At 36.9% G+C, this 25,612-nt stretch overlaps 1 protein-coding gene across 2 annotated transcripts in view; it reads right to left on the bottom strand.

Moving 5' to 3' along the window:
• Window positions 1–884: 884 nt before the first annotated feature.
• arhgap27 (Rho GTPase activating protein 27) overlaps window positions 885–25,612 on the bottom strand; it is a 61,478-nt gene continuing 36,750 nt past the window's right edge. For both annotated transcript variants that reach the window (XM_079801045.1, XM_079801044.1), the window contains exons 3-18: window positions 21,051–21,521; window positions 17,757–17,966; window positions 17,516–17,596; window positions 13,788–13,895; window positions 13,139–13,210; window positions 10,330–10,397; window positions 10,130–10,217; window positions 9,940–10,041; window positions 9,730–9,828; window positions 9,533–9,644; window positions 7,327–7,452; window positions 7,138–7,236; window positions 4,027–4,104; window positions 3,331–3,459; window positions 2,055–2,160; window positions 885–1,959 (exon numbers count right to left, since the gene is read on the bottom strand). In XM_079801045.1, coding sequence (XP_079657171.1) covers window positions 1,785–1,959; window positions 2,055–2,160; window positions 3,331–3,459; window positions 4,027–4,104; window positions 7,138–7,236; window positions 7,327–7,452; window positions 9,533–9,644; window positions 9,730–9,828; window positions 9,940–10,041; window positions 10,130–10,217; window positions 10,330–10,397; window positions 13,139–13,210; window positions 13,788–13,895; window positions 17,516–17,596; window positions 17,757–17,966; window positions 21,051–21,521 — 2,124 coding nt within the window. In that variant the 3' untranslated portion in view covers window positions 885–1,784. The remainder of the gene's footprint in view (window positions 1,960–2,054; window positions 2,161–3,330; window positions 3,460–4,026; window positions 4,105–7,137; window positions 7,237–7,326; window positions 7,453–9,532; window positions 9,645–9,729; window positions 9,829–9,939; window positions 10,042–10,129; window positions 10,218–10,329; window positions 10,398–13,138; window positions 13,211–13,787; window positions 13,896–17,515; window positions 17,597–17,756; window positions 17,967–21,050; window positions 21,522–25,612) is intronic.

A 25,612-nucleotide genomic window follows, 5' to 3' on the forward strand; every position in this document is an offset into this window, starting at 1 on the left:
AATTTAGAGTAAAATGTAGTTTTTATACACCAAAAACTGTGAGATTGCATAAAGATTGATTTCTGTAACCTGCTAGTATATCTGTTCTATTTTTGCAAATATGTTTTGAATTGTCTTATATTGTAATAAAACAGACATTTAACAAATATATCAACACAAATAACCATTCAAGATGACATATTACGGCATTAAATGGCAACTTTACACATACATACAGAGATACATTTGCATTTTGCCTTCCAAACAGGGACAGCACAGGTCAAGCCCTCAGTACAGAATATAGAATATCCCAGAGGACAGTGGAAGTGACAGCAGTGATGAGGAGTATGTGCCAGAAAAGCCCAGTCCATATTGCTACTAGGTTTCCGCATATATGTAACTACCGTTATAGTTCTAACTTCCTACAATATGTGCTTTATCGTTGTTATATTGAAAGGTTAATGTTTTAATAACTGAGCTGATATACATAGCATAACATGACATCATAAAAACACAATGTTCCATATTGTCATCTGTGGCATTTTGTCCCATTTTACGCCGTTGTTGCATGGTGGACAGTTAAATAATTTTTAAATAAAACAGAAGTTTGTAAAAATTAAAATGGATATCAATTTTAGCATCATATTAAAGTAACAAAAATAATCTTTCAAAAATCTAGATGTTTTCCATATTTCAAGCATGAAAGGGCTAGAGAATACAAATACGTACCTTATTAGTACAAATACGTTTTTGTGGTTAAAAATGGGTATAAATGTGTCCTTTTAAGGGTACTGCCCTAGTGACAAGCTGTTGTACCCTACTCAATTTTGACACCCTTTTTCTCTGTGTGTATATCGGTCACATATTGAATGAATGAATAAATAAGGTGAATAACAATCGAGCATTAATTTATAAAAGAGTTACTTTATTAAAAGCTTGCTTAAATATGCCTTCTCTATATACACACACACACACACACACCTTAAAACATCTTACAATGATTATTACTGTATATAAGAGTGCCAATTGTTGTAAAATATTAATGCTAGATCTATGTGCAAATTCCATTTCACAGATTCTATATTTTGGTACCTCAAAATATCTAAAATATTGTGCATTAAATGACAATGTACGAGTCTCACAACTTTTCCGGTATACAATTACAGGCCTGCAGTATTTTCTTTGTAAAGTTCTATGTTACAGATACGTTTAAAATGAAGAAAAACTAAAATTGATACCTAAACGTAAAAATGTTGTAATTTCATATCATTCATCTATTATCACATTGCAAAGGAATAGGATAAGAACGTTCAGTGTTTTGCACGACTCTACAGAAAGGCAAAAGACCACAGAAAAGCAAAGTTAAACTAAATTATTATTTAACTGACCAGTTTTGTTTCGTAGCAAGAAAAACCAGGAGTAGCTGATAACTATTTTAACAAGAAAGCTCACTAATCTTAGACAACTTTCCTCGATGGGAGCTCTCCTTAATTCTAAAACGAAACATCAAAATATTTGAAACTACATTAAACTATACAGTTTTAAAATGTGTATTGCTCATTCAGTATTTAAACTGCCCGTGTAAAACCTTCACGCTTCAGTGATATTAATATATTAATCATGGAGGCTAGATTTTTATTGTATCTCTATTAATAACCTTCTGCAAAATGTGCCAGTCAGAGGCTTTCCTTCACAGAGCTGATGCATAATGTTCTTCTCACTGGTCTGAGAGCAGTTTTGCACCTTCTCTCCCATTATCTCCAGCATTTGAGAGGTTTTTTTCATTCAGTGCAAGTTCATGTCGATCACATGTGGAAGATCGACTCGAATTCATTGAGTAAGAATTCTACAATCTGGTTCTGGAAGACCATGTATGTGGTGATGTTTGCGGTCTCCACCTCAGGTTTGAGTAACGTTGGGCCGAAAACAATGGCCACATTCTGCACAGTCATTCTGTTCTCATCGCCATGTTGAATGACCCTGAAAGAAAGAGACAGAGAGACATGTTGTAGATACATACTGTAATATATGTCGAAAAGTTGTAAATACGTGTATGTAAAATAAAAACAACATACTTGCGTAAATGGCTGAAGAGGGCCTCCATTGTGTCACGGTTGGGTGCTGGCAAAGACCGCACAACATTTCTCATGTGTGTTATTTTATTGTAATAATCAGGGATTTCTGTAGACAGACAGATAGATAGATTAGATGGATGGATAGATAGATAGATGACAGACAGATATACTCCAATCAGGCATAACATTATGACCAGGTGAAGTGAATAACACTGATTATCTCTTCATCACGGCACCTGTTAGTGGGTGGGATATATTAGGCAGCAAGAGAACATTTTGTCCTCAAAGTTGATGTGTTAGAAGCAGAAAAAATGGTCAAGCGTAAGGATTTGAGCAAGTTTGACCAAGGCCAGTGACAGGGTCATGGGCGGTCAAGGCTCATTGATGTACGTGGGGAGCGAAGGCTGGCCTGTGTGGTCAGATCAAACAGACGAACTACTGTAGCTCAAATTTCTCAAGAAGTTAATGCTGGTTCTGATAGAAAGGTGTCAGAATACACAGTGCACCGCAGTTTGTTGCGTATGGGGCTGCACGACCATGTCACCCTACGGTATTCCTTGGCAGATGTGGCCTCTATCAGCAGATAATGCGCCCTGCCACAAAGCAAAAATGATTTAGATTTAGGAATGTTTTGAGGAGCACAACAACGAGTTTGAGGTGCTGACTTGGCCTCCAGATCTCAATACAATCGAGCATCTGTGGGATGTGCTGAACAAACAATCTGATCCATGAAGGATCACTGCGCAACGTACAGGACTTAAAGGATCTGCTGCCAACATCTTGGTGCCAGATACCGCAGCACACATTCAGGGGTCTAGTGGAGCCCATGCCTCGACGGGTCAGGGCTGTTTTGGGGGACCAACACAATATTAGGAATGTTATAATGTTATGCCTGATCGGTGTAGATAGACAGACTGATAGACAGACAGACAGACAGACAGACAGACAGACAGACAGACAGACAAACAGACAGTTTAGATAACAGATAGATAGATAGATAGATAGATAGATAGATAGATAGATAGATAGATAGATAGATAGATAGATAGATAGATAGATAGATAGATAGATAGATAGATAGATAGATAGATAGATAGATAGATAGATAGATATGTTATCTAGTATAATTTAAGAATGATCTAAAGAGCATGTTGTGCTTCAGTGGAAGCAAGAAAATCTGACAAAGGAGTAAATCTGGCCGCTGTAAAACCCAGACTGGAAACCCACTACAGTCCTACTCCCCCCATTTGTACAATCCATTCAATCAGGATCTTACTGATGCCACAGATGAAATCATTGAAGAGATTGTAAGGGAACAGAGGCTCCTGCAGCTCTCTGAAAAAGAGCTTCAGTGCTCCTGTGATCACATGGATATCCCAGCTACCCTCCTCCAGGTCCAGATCCTCTGGAGAAACACACAGAGAAACACATGAGTCAGTCAGAGCTGCTGGGATTCATTTCTAAACTGGGCTAAAGTGTCAAGAGAGCACAGTGAATATAAGAGGAAAATGCTTGGGTCATGGAAAATCATTATTCACCAAATATACATGAAGAAAAAATAATAGACAACTAATAGGTGGTGCTAAAGTTGACAGACTAAAACTAGATCGCTGCAGGTGGTTGCCAAATGGTTCTCAGTCATTATTAGTGTGATGCTATGTAGTAATGCTTTTGCATTATTGGCCCAAGTCAAAAGAGCTGAGCTCAAAGTATCTATTTTGTCTCCATTTCTAGTTTCAGTCTGTAAAAAAGAGAAACAAAAGTCCCTTTTAGCCAAGTCATTTCACTCGGCGGCCACTTGGGTCTTTTATTTAAACGACAGGACTGATTCCGCCATATTGCGCATTGCACTTTCTCCCATTCATAGTAATATGAGTGCTATAATACAGAGTATGACATCTTGGTGAAGACATGAAGTGAAGAACTGAGCTGATGAAAAACTGATGAGTATAAAATGAAAGCTTCATTTTACCATGATCTGCTTTGAAACGCAGTTTCTGGATGACCGCCAAATTCCCACTAACTCTGTAGAGTCCATCGATCTCCAGACCTGATGGATGACAACAACAAAAATTTGATTTTTATATTAGACAGGGCTGTAACCACTAGACATTTTTGATATTCAAATGATGTTCTGGATGATGCTCTGTCAAAAAGTTTGGAAAACTAAAGTGGTCTAAGGCACTTGTCAGTAGGGCTGCACAATATATCGAAATTATCAAAATATCGCAAATGTACATATTGTAATATGCATATCGCAAGAGCACGCAATATCTGAATGATTTTAATAGGCTACTTCAACATTGTGAAAATTGTACGTTTTAGGTCTAGGCATATAGCAGAGAATAGACTGAGCACACGACTGTTACTTATGCGACTTGCTTGACGTTGAAAAGAGTTATTAAACGCAATAACTTGCGAAAAACAACTCCTTGCACTCTCGCGCTGTCTGACACACACACCGAAACGTGCGCACAAGCCGTTCTTTTTTTTGTGTATTGTTACACACTCGAACTGTCAAATACACACACAGTTGTGTCAAAATGGCTGTCTTGATGAGTATTCATGAAAACACAGTCGATTATGCTTCAAGTGAACAATAGCAGTCGGGGAAAGAAACCGAATGCGTGTCAATAGGATCTGTGCATTATGTCTTAAAGAGACAGCCTGCTAATACAGTAAACACCTGCTAATACAGTAAACCTGTTAATACAGTAAACCTGTTAATACAGTAAACCTGCTAATACAGTAAACCAGTAAACCTGCTAATACAGTAAACACCTGCTAATACAGTAAACCTGTTAATACAGTAAACCTGTTAATACAGTAAACCTGCTAATACAGTAAACCAGTAAACCTGCTAATACAGTAAACCTGCTAATACAGTAAACCTGCTAATACAGTAAACCTGTTAATACAGTAAACCTGCTAATACAGTAAACCAGTAAACCTGCTAATACAGTAAACCTGCTAATACAGTAAACCTGCTAATACAGTAAACCTGTTAATACAGTAAACCTGCTAATACAGTAAACCAGTAAACCTGCTAATACAGTAAACCTGCTAATACAGTAAACCTGCTAATACAGTAAACCTGTTAATACAGTAAACCTGCTAATACAGTAAACCTGTTAATACAGTAAACCTGCTAATAAAGTAAACCTGCTAATACAGTAAACCTGCTAATACAGTAAACCTGTTAATACAGTAAACCTGCTAATACAGTAAACCTGCTAATACAGTAAACCTGCTAATACAGTAAACCTGCTAATACAGTAAACCTGCTAATACAGTAAACCTGCTAATACAGTAAACCTGCCGCTGTCTGTCAAACAACAAAAGAAAAAAAGAAAATAACAGTGCTCTTGGCTAAATAACCTTTGTAGCTTTATTATGTATCAGTGTATATTTCATTAATGTGAAGACTACTGTTTTTAGTTCTTATTTTTAATAACAAAGATAAATCAAAATAAAAACAATAGTTCAGGTGTCTTTGTTTACCTGGATGTTCTTGATGATAAGTTTTAGATTGATATAACTATATATTACCAAGTCAAGCAAAGAGTTTTTTGTATTTAAATACTGGCATTACATTTTTTGTTTGTTTACATTGATGTTAAAATTATATCATCAGATTTGTGTCATTAATTTTTGCTAAAACACTGTTGGTCACTTTCAGAAGTTGTAGCGATGCTTTCTTTTCCCAGAAAGAATGTGAAACACATAAATGGTATCATCCTCAGTTTGTAAATAATTTTTTTTATATAATTTAAATAGATTTTACATACTTAAAGCAATATCGTATCACATATTGAATATCACATTATTTAACAAGGATATAGCATATTGCATTTTTCTTCAATATCGCACAGCCCTTCTTGTCAGTATCAAAATTATTAAGCTGACTAATCAAATCAAAGGAGGCGGGCTTTACTGTTCCCCGAACATGAATTCCAGCACGGCACTTCAGTTTTGAAAGGTGAAAAGTGAAACGACTGACCATTTTCAACATATTAAGCATATTAATAAGAGTGAATGTGTACATATATTAAAACAAAAATATTATTTGCAAATAATTCAAATTGATTACTTTAAATTATATATATATTTTTTTACTATTCTTTCTTGTTCTTTATTCCCTTAAATCCATTTAAATTATTAACTGTGTGTTTACAACTGCTTAAAGCATAGACTGTAAAAAAAAGATGGATAGCGTCTCCACTTCCTTCCACTGTAGAATAATGAAGCCAAAATATCCCTGCAACAGTCGTTGCCAAGGTTAGGGTTAGGCTTCAGAGACTGAAGGGGATGATATACGGGGCAACTTTTTGAGCAATGTTGCCGAGCGATGTCGCTTGGGCACTTTCCCATTGAGAATGGGCTACAATTTCTCTGGATACTTTAGATCGGTCATGGGCCTGTGTCTCACCTGGTTGCCCGTTGACGGCAATAGTGCCCAGTAACACTGCTCAAAAAGTTGCCCTGTGTATCATAACTTTTGAGTCTACGCAGTAGAGATCCTGAGGTGGAGCAGCGGCATCAAGGTCCCGCCCACACTCCCTCTCCAGTAGACTCAATTGCAAGCACAGCTGTCAATCATGATGTTACACCCCGTTTTTATAGCATCAAAAAACGAACTAAAACCAAACCTATTGGGAAAACAAACACTTGAACTTACATCTGTGTTATGAGAACTACCTAAAATGACAGAAGCCATCATTGCAAAGAAATTATATGAAGTGAAACTTGATTGTTTAATTTGGTTCACGTCCCATTCGATTACATGGAGAGGGCGGGGTTTAAGACTTATACTGCAGCAAGCCACCAGGGGGCGATCAATATGCCTTGGCTTCACTTTTAAGGACTTGTGCAGCACACTTGGCTTAAAGCCTTGGAAGATGAAGCTTGTGATTGTGGTAAGGGGCGTTATATGTCCAACACGCTTGAGGTGTTTGGCCTATCACAACGCATTGGGTCAACTGTCCAATCAGAGCACTCTGGGCGGTTCAGAAGGAGGGGCTTTGTAGACATCAATGTGTTTCAGACAGACTGATAGAGAGGAGGGGGTAAAGGTAACACACACCTCTTTTCTCTACCGCCCGGATACATTTCTCCACAAAGCTGGGCACTCTCGTCTTCTCTTGGTTGCAGAGATTGTGCAAGTAGCATCCGAATACATTTTCTAAAATGAGAAGAGATAATCATTCCCCAATGAAATCTTGAGTTTCTGTAAAAGTAATAGGAAATGGATGAGGTAGGGTAATGGTCCGACCTCTGATATATCCCTTGTCTTTGACTGACTGCAGGGTGGGCCGCTTGAGAAGAAACTTCTTTAGTTTGGTGCGAACTTTCTTCTGATCTGCATCAGGTAGTGAACTGGATGAAGTCACTCGAGATGCTAATCAACAGGAAGAGGGCAGTACATATTTACACTCATTACCATTCTCTGTACAACATTATCAGTATCTTTAGTTCTTTATTTATGGATGAACATTTACTGACGTCATTTACTCACCCTTATATCAGTGGGGTCCAAAACATAATTTAATGTTAGACAAAATAATTTAAATAATTGTTCAAAATATGTTCTATTGTGTTCAACAGAAGAAAGAAAGTCACTCAGGTTTGGAATGACATAAAGGTGAGTAAATGATGACAGTATTTTCTATTTTGGGATGAACTGTCCCAATTCTGGTGTTCTTTGGTAATTTTTGAAAATTGTTATTATTATTTAAAAAAATGTTTTTGCTTCATCGTAATGAGTCGAAACTTAATGACTTTCGTGGCACTTGCTATACATATATTATATATATATATATATATATATATATATATATATATATATATATATATATATATATATATATATATATATATATATATATATATATGCAAATATTTCTTATACAGTATACACACATACATTATGTAAACACACACTTGGATGTGATTAATCATTTGACATTATATATATATACACACACACACACACACACACACACACACACACACACACACACACACACACACACACACACACACACACACACACACACACACACACACACACACACACACACACACACACACACACACACACACACACACACACACACACACACACACACACACACAGTGTCTGTCAAAAGCTTGGAAACTTGGAAGTCTCTTATTTGTTCAAAAATACAGAAAAAAATATATGATTTTCATTATTTCTCCCACCAGATGGCACCAATCTTCCTTCCACGTATTACTCTATTTATAACTTAAAGGATTAGTTCACTTCAAAATGAAAATTTCCTGATATTTTACTCACCCCCATCTCATCCAAGATGTTCATGTCTTTCTTTCTTCAGTCGAAAAGAAATTAAGTTTTTTGAGGAAAACATTCCAGGATTTTTCTCCACACAATGGACTTCAATGGCAACCAACAGTTGAAGGTCCAAATCAATGCTGTTTCAAAGGAAGGGCTTCAGAGGCTCTGCACGATCCCAGACGAGGAATAGGGTCTTATCTAGCAAAACCATCAGCCATTTAAAAAAATAAAAAAATAAATTAATATACTTTTTAACCTAAGTTGCTCATCTTGCGCTGCTCTGCGGCTCGCCAGTGATTGTGTAATCAAGTTGTAAAGGTCGCGGTAGACGTAGGCAGAAGTACCGCCCCCGTGTTTACAAAGTGCTCGTGCGAAGACTAATACAAACGCCCTTTAGCAAAAAAAGGGTAAAACAGCGATGTCGGATGATCTTGAAGTTGAAGATGGAGTGTTTTTTAGTAAAGGGCGTTTGTAATTATCTTCACACGTTCGCCTTGGGTGGTACTCCCGCCTACGTCTAGCGTGACCTTTCTGGCGTGATTACGCAATCCGTGGCACAATGAGCAATTTAGATTAAAAAGTATATACATTTATACATTTGTTTAAAAATAACCGATGGTTTGTCTAAATAAGACCCTATTCCTCGCCTGGGATCGTGCATAGCCTCTGAAGCCCTTCCTTTGAAACTGCATTGATTTGAACCTTCAACATTTTGGTTGCCATTGAGGTCCATTGTGTGGAGAAAAATCCTGGAATGTTTTCCTCAAAAAAACGTCATTTCTTTTCGACTGAAGAAAGAAAGACATGAACATCTTGGATGAGATGGGGGTGAGTAAAATATCAGGACATTTTCATTTTGAAGTGAACTAATCCTTTAATAAGCTGTATTAATTGAAAATAAAAATATAAAAATGTTGTTTTATAATATTTGTATTTTTTATATAGAAATAAACGCTGCATAATTTAGTGAATATTGTTTAGTATTATGAAATTTCCTCAAAATACAAAATATTATTTAAATATTAAAATATTATTATTTATTCAACCAAAATATAGTGCAAAAAAATATATATATTATGCTTATTGGCTTAACTGATAAGAGTCACAAGTGTGACCCCTAAAAGAGGAAAATCAGAGGGTTAAGAATCATTTGACACACTACCATTGCTCATAGTTCTTCTGTCAAAGGGTTTTTCCTCTTTGTCTAAGCCTGTCAGCTTCTCATAGAATTCATCCTCCTCTTCAGAGTGGTGCTGATCCAAATCCTGACGGCCCTGGAAAAAGACAGAGACGATTATGCAGATTTCATTGAGAAAACCCCCCCCGAATGTTTGTAAGTGATCAAGATGCAAGGCTCACCAGCTGGTTTATGGTATCTACGATGACTTTATACCAGTCACTGATGATGCTTTCAGTGTCGTACTGGATCAAGAACTCCCCGCTAGTCCGGCTCTTAAGCTGAATGAACAAATACACAAGGAATACATCAAGAAGACACACCAGTATGGTAGTGGACTAGTATAGGATCATCCAGCACAATCTTCTTGGGTAGTGTTGAAACAGCCATACCTCCAAAACATTTTTCTTGCTTGATTTGTCCTTGTTTGCCCAGCCGATTGTTGCCCCTCTCAGATCCACTTTGAATTCTGGGACTATATGATTTGTCTTGCTCTACGTAATACAAACACATTCAGCATTACAAAACAAAAATGAAATACATGATAATGTAAATTCCACATTTGTGGATTTAGATTCTCACCGATGCTCCGGTTGGCGTGGACTTCGGGTCCTTATGGAATGTCAGTATTCCCCCATGGAGAACCGTCCAGGAATGACCCCAGTTCTTCCTGTGGGAGGATTGATAAAATGTTAGACTTTTACATACAATTGTTATGTTTCACCAATATAGTTATCAAAGCAGTACCACCACTGATTTAAGTCCATGTTGGAAATCTTTACCTAATTTTCTTCCCGTTTTCAGACACCTTTGTTTTGTTCAGGATTCCAGCCTTTTCCAAGTTTGAAACCTGAAAAAAATATGAATGAGTTAATACAGCCTTTCTGGATAATATCAGGATAATAGTACTGAATAATATCTAAAAACACGAAAGTGAAGTCAATTTTAACCTTTGAGGTTCACTTCAAAATGCAGAACAGAAAAAAGTAGATCTTTGTTTAGCTACTTTAGCTCTATTTTTATAGCAATGGTTTTAAATGTAGGAGAACATCCTGAATATGAGTCACAAGCAGCCTAATGTTATCCACACAGGTAAGAAGTGTTCTTCGGCAAAACATCAAGCATTGTATGAGCTAAAATTCCTTTAAAGGGATAGTTCACCCATAGAAAATGACCCCATGATTTACTCCCCCTCAAGCCATCCTAGGTGTATATGACATTCTTCTTTCAGACGAATAAAATAACCAAATAACCATAGTTAAAAACCATAACCAAAACCATAACCAACTGTGTTTATGTGACTACTCCCTAAAGAAGGACATTTTTGACGTCATTTTGTGTGTATTTGACTAAGGACAAACGACTTAATTTGGAATGCGCGAGCTCTTTAGGCTTGAGTGTTTGTTGTTGGTATGAGCGCAAATAAAACTCTCTCAAAGAGCTCCCATCCCATGTATTACGAAATGCTTGCATGATCAAATTGGCAAGGTTTAAAAAGACGTGGGCAAGTGATTTCCGTCAGCTGTGTTGAATCTGAGCACGCAGATTGCTTTTATAGTGCAGGTGCGATGTCTTTTGAAGCAAGGAGCAATATGCAAATTTTGGGAGCTAGAGAAGGGAGACATGCTGTATTGCTGAAATTACTTCTCACAAGAAAGTTTCCAAATGCCTGATTTGATCATCTTTGTTGATTCATTTAATAATAAACATTTGCGGTAATTTCACGCTTCGTACACCCTAAACTTGCGAGAGTGAGTAAAATGATGCGTAATACCTGCGGCAAAATTCAGACCCTGTATGGTATCGATTTAATATCTGTACTTCGGTATTAGATTGTGGTACCGTACCGAAGCCAAAATTGTGGTATCGAGCCATCGCTACTCCAGGTAATCTCTAGCATCCACCAACTGTGAGATGGTGGTCCAGTGGGTTAAACCATGGAACTATGCAGAAGGTTGCTGGTTCGATCCCAGCGGTCACCACCAGTGTGTCCTTGAGCAAGGCCCTTTACTCCATGTTGCTCCAGGGGGATTGTCCCTGTAATTCGCTTTGGATAAAAGCGTCTGCCAAATGCATAAATGTAACTGTCACGACGCAGGACGCAAGCGTAGCATAAGATCTGGCGACAAACGCGGAAATGCAGAGGAGAGAGCAAAACAAACGAAAGTTGGCAGAAGCTACACTTGTCACTTTACAGTTTAGCCGTGTGGAGTACTTTTATGATGGATGGATGGATGCACTTTTTTAACCTTCAAAATCTTGACCCCCATTCGCTGCCATTATAAAGCTTGGAAGTGCCAGGACATTTTATAAAATATATCTGATTGTGTTCGTTTGAAAAAAAGAGTCATATACGCTTAGGATGACTTGCGGGTGAGTAAATCATGGGGTCAACCCTTTAACCATGGTAAAATCACTGTAACTTGAATGTCCTATTGCATTTAAAAATGGAGGAAACATCAATATCAAGTAAACAGCGTTTAGTCAAGTAAATTTAATTTGTATAGCACTTTTCACAACACATATTGTTTCAAAGCAGCTTTACAATAAATCATTATATTAATATGTATAATATCTTAATATGTTCTAGCGTAATAGTCGCATTTAGCAGATTTGAGCTGGGTGATAATAATATAGTTTACATTTTTCTACGATACAAGCAATCAAGCAGTTGAGATTCTTATACTATCTATATTGTCTTATGCTAATATACTGCATGCATGTGGATAAAGTTGGATATTTTGTATATAATCAAAATATTATTATAATTAGAAAATAATCCACTAAGTAATATAGTACTTGCATGCAGGCTGTTTAATGTTGCCAAGCAAACTAATAACTTTAATGTATTAATTTAGAATGTGTGCAGTCACAAGTGTTTGTTCATCTGCGTTTTACATCCGGCTCATCCAATCAGAATTTAGCATCAAAACTGTTGCATAAAACAAACAATCTAATATTATTCCTACATGTATGAATGATAAAAGCCTTACTGTGGCAGTACCATGGTACAGTGATGTCAATGGTCCTCTAAGATATTTAAAAATATATGTTATGGTACTACCATGGTAAATGTCTAAAAACTCAAGGTACTGCCATGATATTGCATCTAAATCTCAAAAATGTGTTTGTTTGAGTGGAAGGCAGCAATCAGGCTCTAAGTTTCACTAGAAACCACCAGAGGACAGTGTGGCAAAATAATATTGCACTAGGTCACTCTTCTAGTCATAATCTAACACTTTTGATCAGATATCGCTCCACTAGTCCTAACCTACTTTCACTCAGCATGTATTGTGGAACTGTATAATAAGAATGTCCTGTGTAATTTATGCAACACTTTTACACTGGCATTCCCGTAAAGTTGCCAAGGAAAAAAACATTTAAATAAGTTTCCTTTTCTCATGGCACAGCATGTGTACCTACCAAGTCACATGATTTAGCTAAGATTCATACCAGTAAGCACACAATGAGCATATAATAATCACATGAATAATGTTTGAAGACTTCATTCATGTAGTTTAGTGTAAAATTTAGATCAACTGGATTTTGCCCACATTTTCTCAAGCATAAACGTCTGAACTGAAGTCTTACATTATGTGGCATCTCAGGAGAGCTGGAGGCGTCACTGTCTGATGTATTCTGAGGATATGGTGAAGGATTTTTCTGTTAAGACAAAATCACATTTGTAAATCACACTATGCATTTACAAGAATGCCCTCAAATGTACACTTTTCAGTATTTTTCCATTGCACGCCTTAGTAAACACCACTAGTAATATAGTCCAGTGTGCTAGTGTTCTAGAAGCTGAATTAATTTCCATGGATCACTTTGGAGAAAACAGAATAAATAGTGAGTATATGTTTGCATATTGGAATGATAGGAAAGACTGGGTAGGTTTAAATAGAGCAACTCTATAACAAACTGAGTCTCAGGTGCATTCTAGAGCTTATTTAGGAAACGCGGTCACTAAGGACACACATGAAGGATCAGGTGTGCGTCACATGCGTCAGGGCATCACTCAGTGGAAGTGTTTGTTTATGAGTGTGGGTGAGCTGCTGGAAAAAGTATGATGGTACATTTTTATTACAGATATTTTGGGCCAACTTTCCAGAAACGTATGATTTTGTTCTCTTGAACACATGGAATGGAAACTGTGCTTTATTCACAAAAGTTGTACACGCATTTGCACATTAGTTAAAACAAGTGCAACTTTGGATGGAAAACCTCTGCGAGTACATACATCTTCCTGGTATCCTGCACTGTGTCTCCAGCTTTGCATCGATCCCATTGAGTCCTGCTCTCCTGAGGCTCCATTTCCCACTCCATACGGTCCTGGATTTCCAGAGTACTAAAAGTGTGAGAGAGAATTTGATTCAGAAATTATGCTTTTATGATACGTTTTTGTACTTTTTTTAACTTGTTAGTGCACTATAAATAAAACAAAGATAATTGGAGTACGTTTTAAAAGATTTTTTTAGGGCTAGTTCACTTTAAAATGAAAATTATCCCATAGTTTACTCACCCTCGAGTCATCCTAGGTGTTTATGACATTCTTCTTTCAGAAGAAGTCATATTACAAAAGTCCTGGCTCTTCCGAGCTTTTTAATGGCAGTGACTTGTTGGGTAATTTTTGAAGTCCATAAAAGTGCATCTATCCATCATATAACTGCTCCACATGGTTCCGGAGGGTTAATAAAGGCCTTCTGAAGCGAAGCGATGCGTTTTTTAAATAAAAATATCCATATTTAAAACTTAAAGCTTCCGCCATAAACTTTTTTGAGCTTCAAACTCGTGGGCCCCATCACTACCATTAAAAAGCTTGGAAGAGCCAGGATATTTATTAATATAACTCTGATTTTATTTGTCTGAAAGAAGAATGTCATATACACCTAGGATGACTTGAGGGTGAGTAAATCATGGGATAATTTTCATTTTAAAGTGAACTACTCCTTTAAGGAAAATAGCAGCATTCTGCCGAATGTATCATTTTGTGTCTTCACTGTATACAGAAAATAATTCAGAGTCATAATGACATGAAAGTAAGTCATAGTTTCACTTATTTTTAGGTGAACTATCCCTTTAGGACAGTGATTTTTAAATCTTCAAAAGGGGCCTTAAGATAACTTAAAATGGTTTAAAATAAGACAAAACAACTAAAAACAATATGTCTTACTGTAGTTTAATTTACCACCTTAAAAAGTGGTTATTTATTTATTTATTTTTGCAGAAGAACAACCAGGATTCCCATGGTCGTGGAAAGCTTAGATAGAGAAAGCCTAATTTTAAAAGTCAGAGGCATATACACTTTATGAATAACAATATTTATAGTTATGCCACGCTCTAAAATATTTTACTGATAGAAATTGTGTCCTTTAAAAAATAAAAATAAAATCTCATTCTTAACCCTTAAATGCATGAATGTTTCACCAATCACGATTACATGTTCGGGTCTTTAGCGACCCAGATCTATATCTAACACGGATGGATCTTGAACTGCTGCAGTAGTATAAAACTCTCCTGATATTTCAATAACAATTACAAGAGAATAAAATAAAGCATATTTAAATCACTCTTTGGAACTTGGAAGGGTTAAATTCGAGCAGTTGCTTTTTACCATCATCACTGTCATTGTCAGAGCTCATTTCCTCAGTACATTCAGTATGTGGTTCATATTTGCACTCTCAAGCATATTCTATAAAACTTTTAAGGTTGATGTCTAACTTGAATGAGTGGGAGGGTAGTGAATGACTACCTGGGTCGATAAAGACCCGAGGTATGCATTTAAGGGTTAATCTTTATCCAGTAAATCATGAACAACAGAAAATATCATATTGTTGTGGAGACCAAAAAATAACTATACCTATAAAAAAAAAAAAAATATGTAATTCTATGACAATAGCCAAACCACCTGAATTTAAAGGAACAGCCTGACATTTTGGGACTTTATCTTATCCACCGTATCCCCCAGAGTTCATACATACCATTCTCATCTCCGTGTGTGCCTTAACTCTGTCTGACACACCCACGGCTAGCCTAGCTTAGCACAAAGACTGGAGGTAAATGGCTCCAGTTAGCCTACTGCTCAATAAGTGACAAAATAACAATTTACATGTTGTGATGTATATAGTTACATCGTGTACTAAGAAGGCCGGTTTCACGTCACGTGAAGCAGAGCGTATTTTTTCTGCCGCCCATGTTAACAGATTAGAGCATTCACACCGCACGCAGAGGCGTCGCGGCAGCGCGTTGCAGGAGCAGAAGCAGAAGTGCCACGATCGTTTCGGCACAGAGTCTATTTTCGTCGCAGAGTCGCTGTTCACGCTGAATTAAAGCCACAATGCATTGTTCTGATCAAAATGTACCTGATTAACATGAAATATAACACATTTCACCATGAAATCATGTAGTGATGTGTTCCGTGTTTTTCCACAATCACCATATGACATCCAGCGCTGTGAATTTTTTTAATAAAATACACAAATACACAACACTGCCAGAAGTTTTTGCCCAAACTTCAAAGGCCCTTTTAAATGATTAAAACTAGAGGCTTATCTTAACTTTACACCGTGTCCTAACTACACGCGACGCCGCGACACGCGATAAAAGGTATCTTTTCCATGTTAATTGGAGTTTTGTCCTAACCAGCCGCGACGACGACACGCAATGAATCTATTTTAGAAACGGTTTCTATTTCTGCGACGTCGCGGCTGGAACAACAACAACATAAAACATAATCTCAGGTAATGTTTATGTGCTTTATTTAATGTTAAAAGCGTGTAATGTGACTTTGAATATCATTTAGTGCTCCTAGCTTTGTCTTACTAAAAGCAACAATGGATAATTCACCTCATGAAATTAAACAAATGGAAACAAGAACGTTCAAACAGTAAACAAACAAGTATATTCTATGACAAAGATTGTCTTAGTGACTTAGTATGTATTTGTAGTAATGTTTAAATGGCATGATATTTGTGAATTTGATTATGTACTTATCCATTTCCTTGGGAGTGCCGTCAGGATTAATCTCTGTTGCTGTGTACTTGCCGCGAGAGCCCGCCCACACGCTGTTCTGATTGGCTGTGGTTTTTGATTGATTTGTCGCATCTCGTAGTCGCGTCGCCTCTGGTGTGGACAGACAAGTTGCTTATCGATGGAATCTTATTGCGCTGCGTGTAGTTAGGACACGGTGTTACGGTTACTTTTATCATGTAATGAACTTTATACGGTCTATCTACCTATTTACATAGATATATATATATGCCTATATACAGCATGTTTTGGTGGACAGAGGGGGACACGGTCGCATTTGCAGCAGATATGCTGCCCATCATAAATCAAAGCATGAGATAGACAGGGGTCGGGGAGAACACTGGGAAAGGTGACACAATGGACGATATTGATCTGTATTTGAAATACAAAAGCCGCGGTTCAGCTGCCAGTGTGAAAGCACAACGGCTCTCCATATACACTGCTTCTGCGCTGCCACCAGTGCGGTGGCAGTGCTTGTGCGTGCAGTGCGAAACCGGCGTAAGACCGACGGAAAATGAAAAGTTGCAATTTTCTAGACCGATATGGCTAGGAACTATACTCTCATTCCTGCGTAATAATCAAGGAACGTTGCTGCCGTACCATGGGTACTTTTCATTTTCCGTCGTTCTTAGTACACGATGTAACTATCTTTTACCTCCAGTCTTTGTGCTAAGCTAGGCTAGCGTGGGTGCGTCAAAGTTATGCGGTGGGTAGCGGTGAGTTATGGCACGCACAGAGATGAGAATGGTATGTATGGACTTATCTAACTCTGGGGGATACGGTGAATAAGCTAAAGTCACAAAAAGTCGTTGTGTTCCTTTAAAGTGGCAGATGACATAACTGCAAGTGCGATAGTCAGCTGGCTTGGAAAATAGTTATTATTCTTGGTGTGAACAGGCCTTTAGGAGAGCCATCCAAAAGTTTCCCACTGTATCCCACCTCGGGTAAGTTCCACTGGGACTTGCTGCCGTCTCTTAGGTAGTAGTATGTCTGCCCTCGATCGTCAAGCGACTTAATCCACTGTCAACAAGACACTTCATTAGTTCACCAAATTGCAAAACTAGCCTACAGCCATACTATCATAGACCTCACTAATAATAGCAAGCTAATCAGCCCAAATAATATAAGTAGGCAAGCCAAAAACAAGGACATGCCAAGGTCAGTGTCAAGAGTCCTGTACCTGTTCCTGCGTGTAGTCGTTTGTGAAGACCCAAGTTCCTTCAGGGTCGACGTTGAGAGTCCATCCTGGCGGAGTACTTTGATCCAGACTTACCCTGGGGATAGAGACCTTCTTCAGATGAATCAAAGAATACTCTGCTGGCAAAGCGATAGGAGACCTTTCCTCCTCCAGTTCTGGAGATGCTGGGTAGTCTTCCTCAGGAAGCGGAGGCTACATTTCGGGAAGCAAAGAAGGCAATATAAATATTAATCAAACTGTAAGTAACTACTGGTAGAAATGAATCAATTGTTTTGGCAGGAAAGGGTAGTGTTTTACTGATTATTATTAGAATTGATTCATTTGCATTATTATTGCAGTTCCGCTTGGTGCAAAAATGACAAACTTTAACTTCAAACTTCAAACTTTAAACTTCAACTTTTAATTTGACAATTTTGAATGCAACTCTGGTCAATATATACTTTAGGCTCCACAACATAAACTTTCTCCACAATATTCAAAGATTTCCTGCCAGTGCGACTAAATTTTGTTAGAGGTTGCAGTCGCACTGATGCGACCACCACATTGCCCAATGGATAAGAGCTGTCATTTCTGTTGCATATGAAAAATATTAAACGGCAAACAAAACAAAAGTGAGAAGAAACCACACTACTCGTTTGAGTTGGACAGCGTGGACAGTTTATCAGCTCGGAGCAATAACAGGTACTCTAACAGGTACTCGCGGGCTGATCTCAAACACATGACACCGTTACAACCAAGCGCTGGGAGATCCAGTGAGAAAGCATTTGAATTTGTCGCAGAATTAATAACATCACTGCGGGATCTAGTGAGAAGCATTAAAATTTGCAGCAGAATTCTGTGTTATAAACCATAGATATCAGATCAAATAGCGCTTAGGTGGAAACCAGGAGAAACACTGTGCCACGAGCGAACAATCACCATGGATTTAATGTAACAACGCTTACTGTAACCATGGTATTGTGGCAGAAATAGTCGAATGTGTTAACATTATTAATTTCATACAACCTTTTGAGAGTGAAATTCAAGCTGGGCTTTTCCAGCACTTCAAAGCTCTTAATAGTAAGTTTAAATGTTATTTTTAATGTGATGACCAAAAACATTATTTGTTCATCTATCAAATATTGTCCCCATTTTTAAAACTAAAAGATTTTATTAAAAAATAAAAGAGATATAAAATTACCACTATAACCAGTAGAAGGTGGCAGAGGAGCTCTTTCTACTCCCTAATATCTACACCTATTATAAAATATCAAATCATCAAGAAATCCATTTTCTGGCAAAGTTTGATACTTTTTGTACTCAAGTATTAAGTAGGAAACTTCAAACTGCGAAGAATTACACAGAAAGCAAGTAAAAAGTGCTTCTTTTATAATCACTGAAGATGTCGATCAGTTCAGTATGATACTACAGAAGAACAATGGTACATTTATGAGTGGAATATTAGTAGAATACTAGTAGATTTAAGTGTAGAATATTAAAAAAAAGTTCCCTATAAAAATGAGGTGGTTGTTAATTTTCTCTGCATCTCAACTCAGTGCTTCATGTCAAATGTGAATTTTGCCAAGAAATAAATATGTAATATTATTAGTAACTACACTTACAATAGTACTTTAATGATTAAATTGCCCCTCCCACCTCAGCACTACCAAATCAGGTGCTGGTGCCACCATCTGTAGAACTTGGTATGTAGAACTCAGATGATAGTCTGGAGCCCTGAAAGGCCCTATGATATTTTCTGTTCTTCATGATTTACTGGGTAAGGATTAGCCCCTTAAAGGAAACCGCCACTATTTTTTGAAAATAGGCTAATTTTCCATCTTCCCTAGAGTTAAACTGTTGAGTTTTCCCATTTTCAAATCCATTCAGCCGATCTCCGGGTCTGGCGGTAGCACTTTTTGCATAGCTTAGCATCTGATCAGACCGTTAGCATCTCGCTCAAAAAAATGACCAAAGAGTTTTGATATTTTTCCTATTTAAAACTTGACTCTTCTGTAGTTACATCATGTACTAAGACCGACGGAAATTAAAACTTTGCTGCCGTACCATGGGTGCAGCGGCGCAATGATATTACGCAGCGCCTGAAAATAGTCCCCAGCACACTCTCTGTGCAAGCAGGTTGTCACGTTTGTTATGTTGACGGAAGTTAGCCTATTTTCAGGTGCTGCGTAATATCACTGCGCCGGTTGCACCCATGGTACAGCAGCAAAGTTCCTTGATTATTGAGAGTATAGTTCCTAGCCTAGAAAATCGCAACTTTTAATTTTCCGTCGGTCTTAGTACACAATGTAACTACAGAAGAGTCAAGTTTTAAATAGGAAAAATATCTAAACTCTTTGGTCATTTTTTTTGAGTGAGATGCTAATGGTCTAATCAGATTCAATGATCTATGCTAAGCTATGCTAAAAGTGCTACCGCCAGACCCGGAGATCGGCTGAATGGATTTGAAAACGGTAAAACTCAACTGTTTAACTCAAGGGGAGATTTTCAAAAATAGTGGCATGTTCCTTTAAATGAATACCTCAGGTCTTTATTGACCCAGGATGTCATTCACTATCCTCCACCTCATTCATTTTTTAAAGTTAGACGTCAACCTTAAACAATATAGCAAGAAAAATTATAAAAGAATGTGGAGATAAGGTTAGACAGCATGAAGCGTGTCAGAATGCCAGTCTGTCTTTTCATTGATTCGTTACTAAAGTATGCATCAAATATGCAAAACATTGGTTCTCGTGTGTCACGCACTCACATTTGACCTTCTTTTCTTTTTAATGCCGGTTGAAAAACCCACTTGAAGGTGCATAACGCCACACCAGCATGACAGCTGATGTAAAATAAAGGATCTGGCTTAGGATAGCCGATACTGATCAGTTAAAAAATGCTTAATCTGCCCTGATACCGATCCTTGAGATCGGCTTGGGACATTCCTAGAAACTACATTCAGATGACCTTTTACAGTGATATTGACCTAATATATAAACATAATTTATACGATATACCTTAGATAATACATTCGTAAACTTCATGTACATTTTTAAATGAATATATGTTTTTTTTATGTAATATTACATTTTTTATCGGGAAGAAAATTTGATAACAACTGAAAAAGTCATGGGGCCTTCAAATATTGTTGTGGGCAATGGCAGGCTTGGAGTCAAACTCATAAAAAAATTAAGAAAATTAGCTGTATGCAAATGAATACCATAGTATATGAATAAATTAATCCTTTAGTACATATTAAAGTATCATTCGTTTGACTCAGCAGAAAAACCTCCATACCGGGAATTCTTCCAGAAATGTTACGCTCCCTGGAGAGCTGATGTCCTCCGGGGGATCCCATGAGCTCTGACCCGACACAGAGTTAAAGAAGTAATGCCTGCCAGAATTCTCATCCAGCACCTTCTCCCAGTCCGAGCTCCATCTCTGAGGAGAAGGGCTCATGGACGAGCAGGTGGGAGAGTGGGGGAATGAGGGAGGGGAACGGGCCTCTTCCGTCGCCACTGACGAATCCATAGAGTAGCTGAGCGGATACTCCCAGGTGCTCCGGCCCGTGGAGGAATGGTAGTAGTACTTTTGCCCGCTCTGGTCGTCAGTATGGATCTCCCATCCTGCAGAGTCCAAAAGGAGGGTATCGGGAGGGTCCAGGAAGTTCTGCAATGGAGAAGCAATGGGACTGGAGGAGTCGATGGTTCCCCGACGCACGCGGGGGATGTTTACGTACACCGCTGTGAGAGGGCTGTCATCCTCTGCCTGATGGACAAAAATGAAGAGCATTGCAGATATTTAAATAAAGCTAGAACGAAGAGACTAGAATGACAGTTGACAAACGTTTTAAAGATCAAGATTTTAGCTTAAAATGCATTATGCTTGTACAAGGCAGGGGCTTTTAGACTTGATATCAAAGACCCCCAAATATGATTATATATATATATAGTTGTTTAATCAACATGTCTGTAATTTTCTTAGTTTTTGTTTTTTAAAAATATGTATAGTTTTTTATTAAGTTTTTGTTTATTTGGTTTATATAAACAGTGTGTGTATATATATATATATATATATATATATATATATATATATATATATATATATATATATATATATATATATATACACACACACACACACACATGTTGTCTTTAACATTCCATATAATATTTTATAAAATATATATTGCTGTTTAAATAATCATTAAATCAGGGTTATTGTTTTCAACTAAAACCATAAAAAAACTTTTCATTACTTAAAATGAATGAAAAAACTAATATATATATATATATATATATATATATATATATATATATATATATATATATATATATATATATATATATATATATATATATATATATATATATATATATATACATATTCACTATTTATATAAACAAAATAAACTAAAACTTAATAAAAACTATACATATTAAAAAAAACTAAAAAAAACAACAAAAATTACAGACATGTTGATTAAACAATTAAATATATAAATGTTATATAAATGTTGTTTAAATAATAATCAAATCAGGGTTATTATTGTTAACTAACATTTTCATTATTTGAAATAAAATAAAATGTAACATACATATAAATGAATATATATATATATATATATAAATATAAAAAAACTAAGAAAATTACACAAAAACATTACAAAAAATTACTAAAACGTATTACAAAAAATCCAATACAAAATATGAGCAAAAAACTATAATAGTATAGTTTTTGCTATAATTGGTTTGATACTGTCATTGTACAAAAGCCGAAACAAATGGTTCAAATATTATATGGAAAATGTTACATTTTTGATAGGTTGACAGTAAAAATATTGTTTAAGCCCAGTGTATAAAGTGAGAAATATTATAATATAATCTAGAATAGATCATTTAATTTTATTTACAAATAATGTAACCAAACGATGAATGTACAGAAGACAAAACATATTTTTGCAAAGGATAGTAAAATTAAATGTCAACTGCCCAGAAGATATAATATTAAATAATACAATCATGAAATGTGATATAAATAGTGTTCATTTGGCTGAAGACATGCACGTGTAACTTGATCACTTGACCTTTTACAGTGATGCCGACTTATGTAAACAGATGATTGTGTGATGTCACAAACGTTTATACAAACACCAGAACAAACACTGGATGGAGCGTCTGCTTTCACACCCTCCTCCCACAATCCTCCCTTATGCAAAATGTGCCATGCACCAACGTGAAGTTCAGTTTGGACGGACTCTCCACATCACCAGAAAGAAAAACTACCGGTAAACAAAATGCTCCCTAACCTGAGTAACTTTCTACACCAACGCCACTGTCGACTGCACTCTGGAAATGCATTGATGCTCAAAATAATCAAGTGATTTCGACTAATGCCTGATACAGAAACAGAGCACTTCCTGTGCACGCTGATCTCAGGAAACAGAACAAGGGTTGACAGCTGTAAAGAAGAAAACCACAAGCAGACTTTTCATCTTTATTGTTTGTCGTTTTACGATGGCCAAAGCCCCACCAGATAAACCTCACATGGTCCTGATTAAAGAATGGAGCATGTTTAATCCCAGAGATGTTGTGTGTATCAACGACAGGGGCCTTTTAATCTAGTTTTCGATTGTCAGTGTTTGTGTTATGCAGTTCTGCGGCTGTGATGGACAATGAGGTGGTTTTAGACCAACGGTTGGTGATAGAGGGCTGAAGAAGTATGTGACTTTTTCTGAAGAAGCCTGTTTGCCTGCCCTTGTTAAAAAGAAGAGCACTTTAGCATACTTTTAAAATGAGTACTTATTACAGATATAATACACTTAAATATGTACTGTATGTAATGTTTTCGGACACTATATTGCATGTTCATTGAAATTAAATGTAAATGTAGTATAGTTCAATTTATATTAAACGCAATTAGCTATACAATTTTTCAGTAGGACTTAAGTACATCTTTTTATGTATTTTTATCATTCATTTCTATTGTCTTTGTATTTTAATGTGCCTTTTCAGGACATTCGGCAGTACACCATATTTCAGTCATTTCAACTTGTATTCAACTTATGAAGTTTAGTACATTTAAAATCTATAATCTAATATTAACTTTAAATGCAATATCAAATAACACACTACAGTTAAAATTATAATCAAGTATAGTTAGTCAACACATAAAAATAAGTGTACTTCTTTCAAGCACGACAAAAGACTTTTTGCCTTTGACACTATTACAAAGTGCACTTTTTTAAAAGTCTACTTAAAGGGGTAAGAATATTCATGTAGGCTATTAATCCATTTTTATTGCTAATGTGTGAACAGCTTGAAACAAAACTTAAAACACGAGACCTTCCTCAACTTCCTAGGTTGTCTATGAAAGCCTGTAGACTGATTTTTATGACTCGGGAATTTTTTGCCAGGAAAATCAGAAGAGCTGTTCTGTTCTGTAAGGTCACGTCGTGCAAAGAAAAGTTATTAATTTAAACTATAGTCTCACATAGCCAGGTCTAGAGTCTCAAATATACTTAACAATCAAACTATCTTAAGTGTAATTTTAATGCTGGTGAATCGCAGAGCTGGTGCTAACATTTCCACATCACTATGATCAGATGCTTTCTTAACTGCTGTTTTCTCACTGCTGTCATTTTTGTTGTGCATTAAAGGGTTAGTTCACCCAAAAATGAAAATTCTGTCATTAATTACTCACCCTCATGTTGTTCGACACCCGTAAGACCTCCGTTCATCTTCGGAACACAAATGAAGATATTTTAGTTGAAAGCTGATGGCTGAGAAAGGCTTCAGATAGGCCTCCATTGGCATTCAGTACATTTACACTCACAAGACCCATAAAAGGCACTTAAAACGTCGTTACAAAGTCCATCTCACCACAGTGGCTCTACAATAATTTTACGATGCGATGACAATAGTTTTTGTGCGCAAAAAAAAATCAAAATAACACCTTTATCCAACTTGTTCTTGTCTTCCGTGTGTGCCTCCACGACGCATGCGCGAGAATATGACGCAGATCCGGCATTCGGACACATGACCCAGAAGCGATTTGTTTACAAGCAGAGGAAGACGCGCGTGTCTAAGCTGTTGGATTCTACATTGATCGTGCTTTAGGTCTCGGCCAAGTTCTCAAAATGGGGTTAAAGTGTGCATTTCATGGATTCCCGAACTCCGGCGCTACGTCATATTCTCGCGCATGCGTCGTGGAGGCACACACGGAAGACAAGAACAAGTTGGATAAAGGTGTTATTTTGATTTTTTTTTGCGCACAAAAACTATTGTCGTTGCATCGTAAAATTATTGTAGAGCCACTGTGGTGAGATGGACTTTGTAACGACGTTTTAAGTGCCTTTTATGGATCTTGGAAGTGTCAATGTACTGAATGCCAATGGAGGCCTGTCTGAAGCCTTTCTCAGCCATCAGCTTTCAACTAAAATATCTTCATTTGTGTTCCGAAGATGAACGGAGGTCTTACGGGTGTCCAACGACATGAGGGTGAGTAATTAATGACAGAATTTTCATTTTTGGGTGAACTAACCCTTTAATTCTGTTATTGAGGAAAGGTGCACACTAGGGGTGTAATGGTACACATATTCGTATCGAACCGTTTCGGTACAGGGCTTTTGGTTCGGTGTACGCGTGGGTTCCGAATGCAATCTTTAACACACTGTAAAAAATTTCCGGCCTCTCCAATTGAACATTTTCTAGTGACTGATCACATCTAAATTTTTCAGTAAGCCAAATTGAATTTCTGTGAATTGATACAATTTTATTCACAGAAATTCAATTTGGCCAACTAAAAAATTTAGATGTGATCAGTCGCTAGAAAATTTTCAATTGGATACCTGACATTTT

Source organism: Gobio gobio (assembly GCF_949357685.1).
Source record: "Gobio gobio genome assembly, chromosome: 20".
NCBI lineage: Eukaryota > Metazoa > Chordata > Actinopteri > Cypriniformes > Gobionidae > Gobio > Gobio gobio.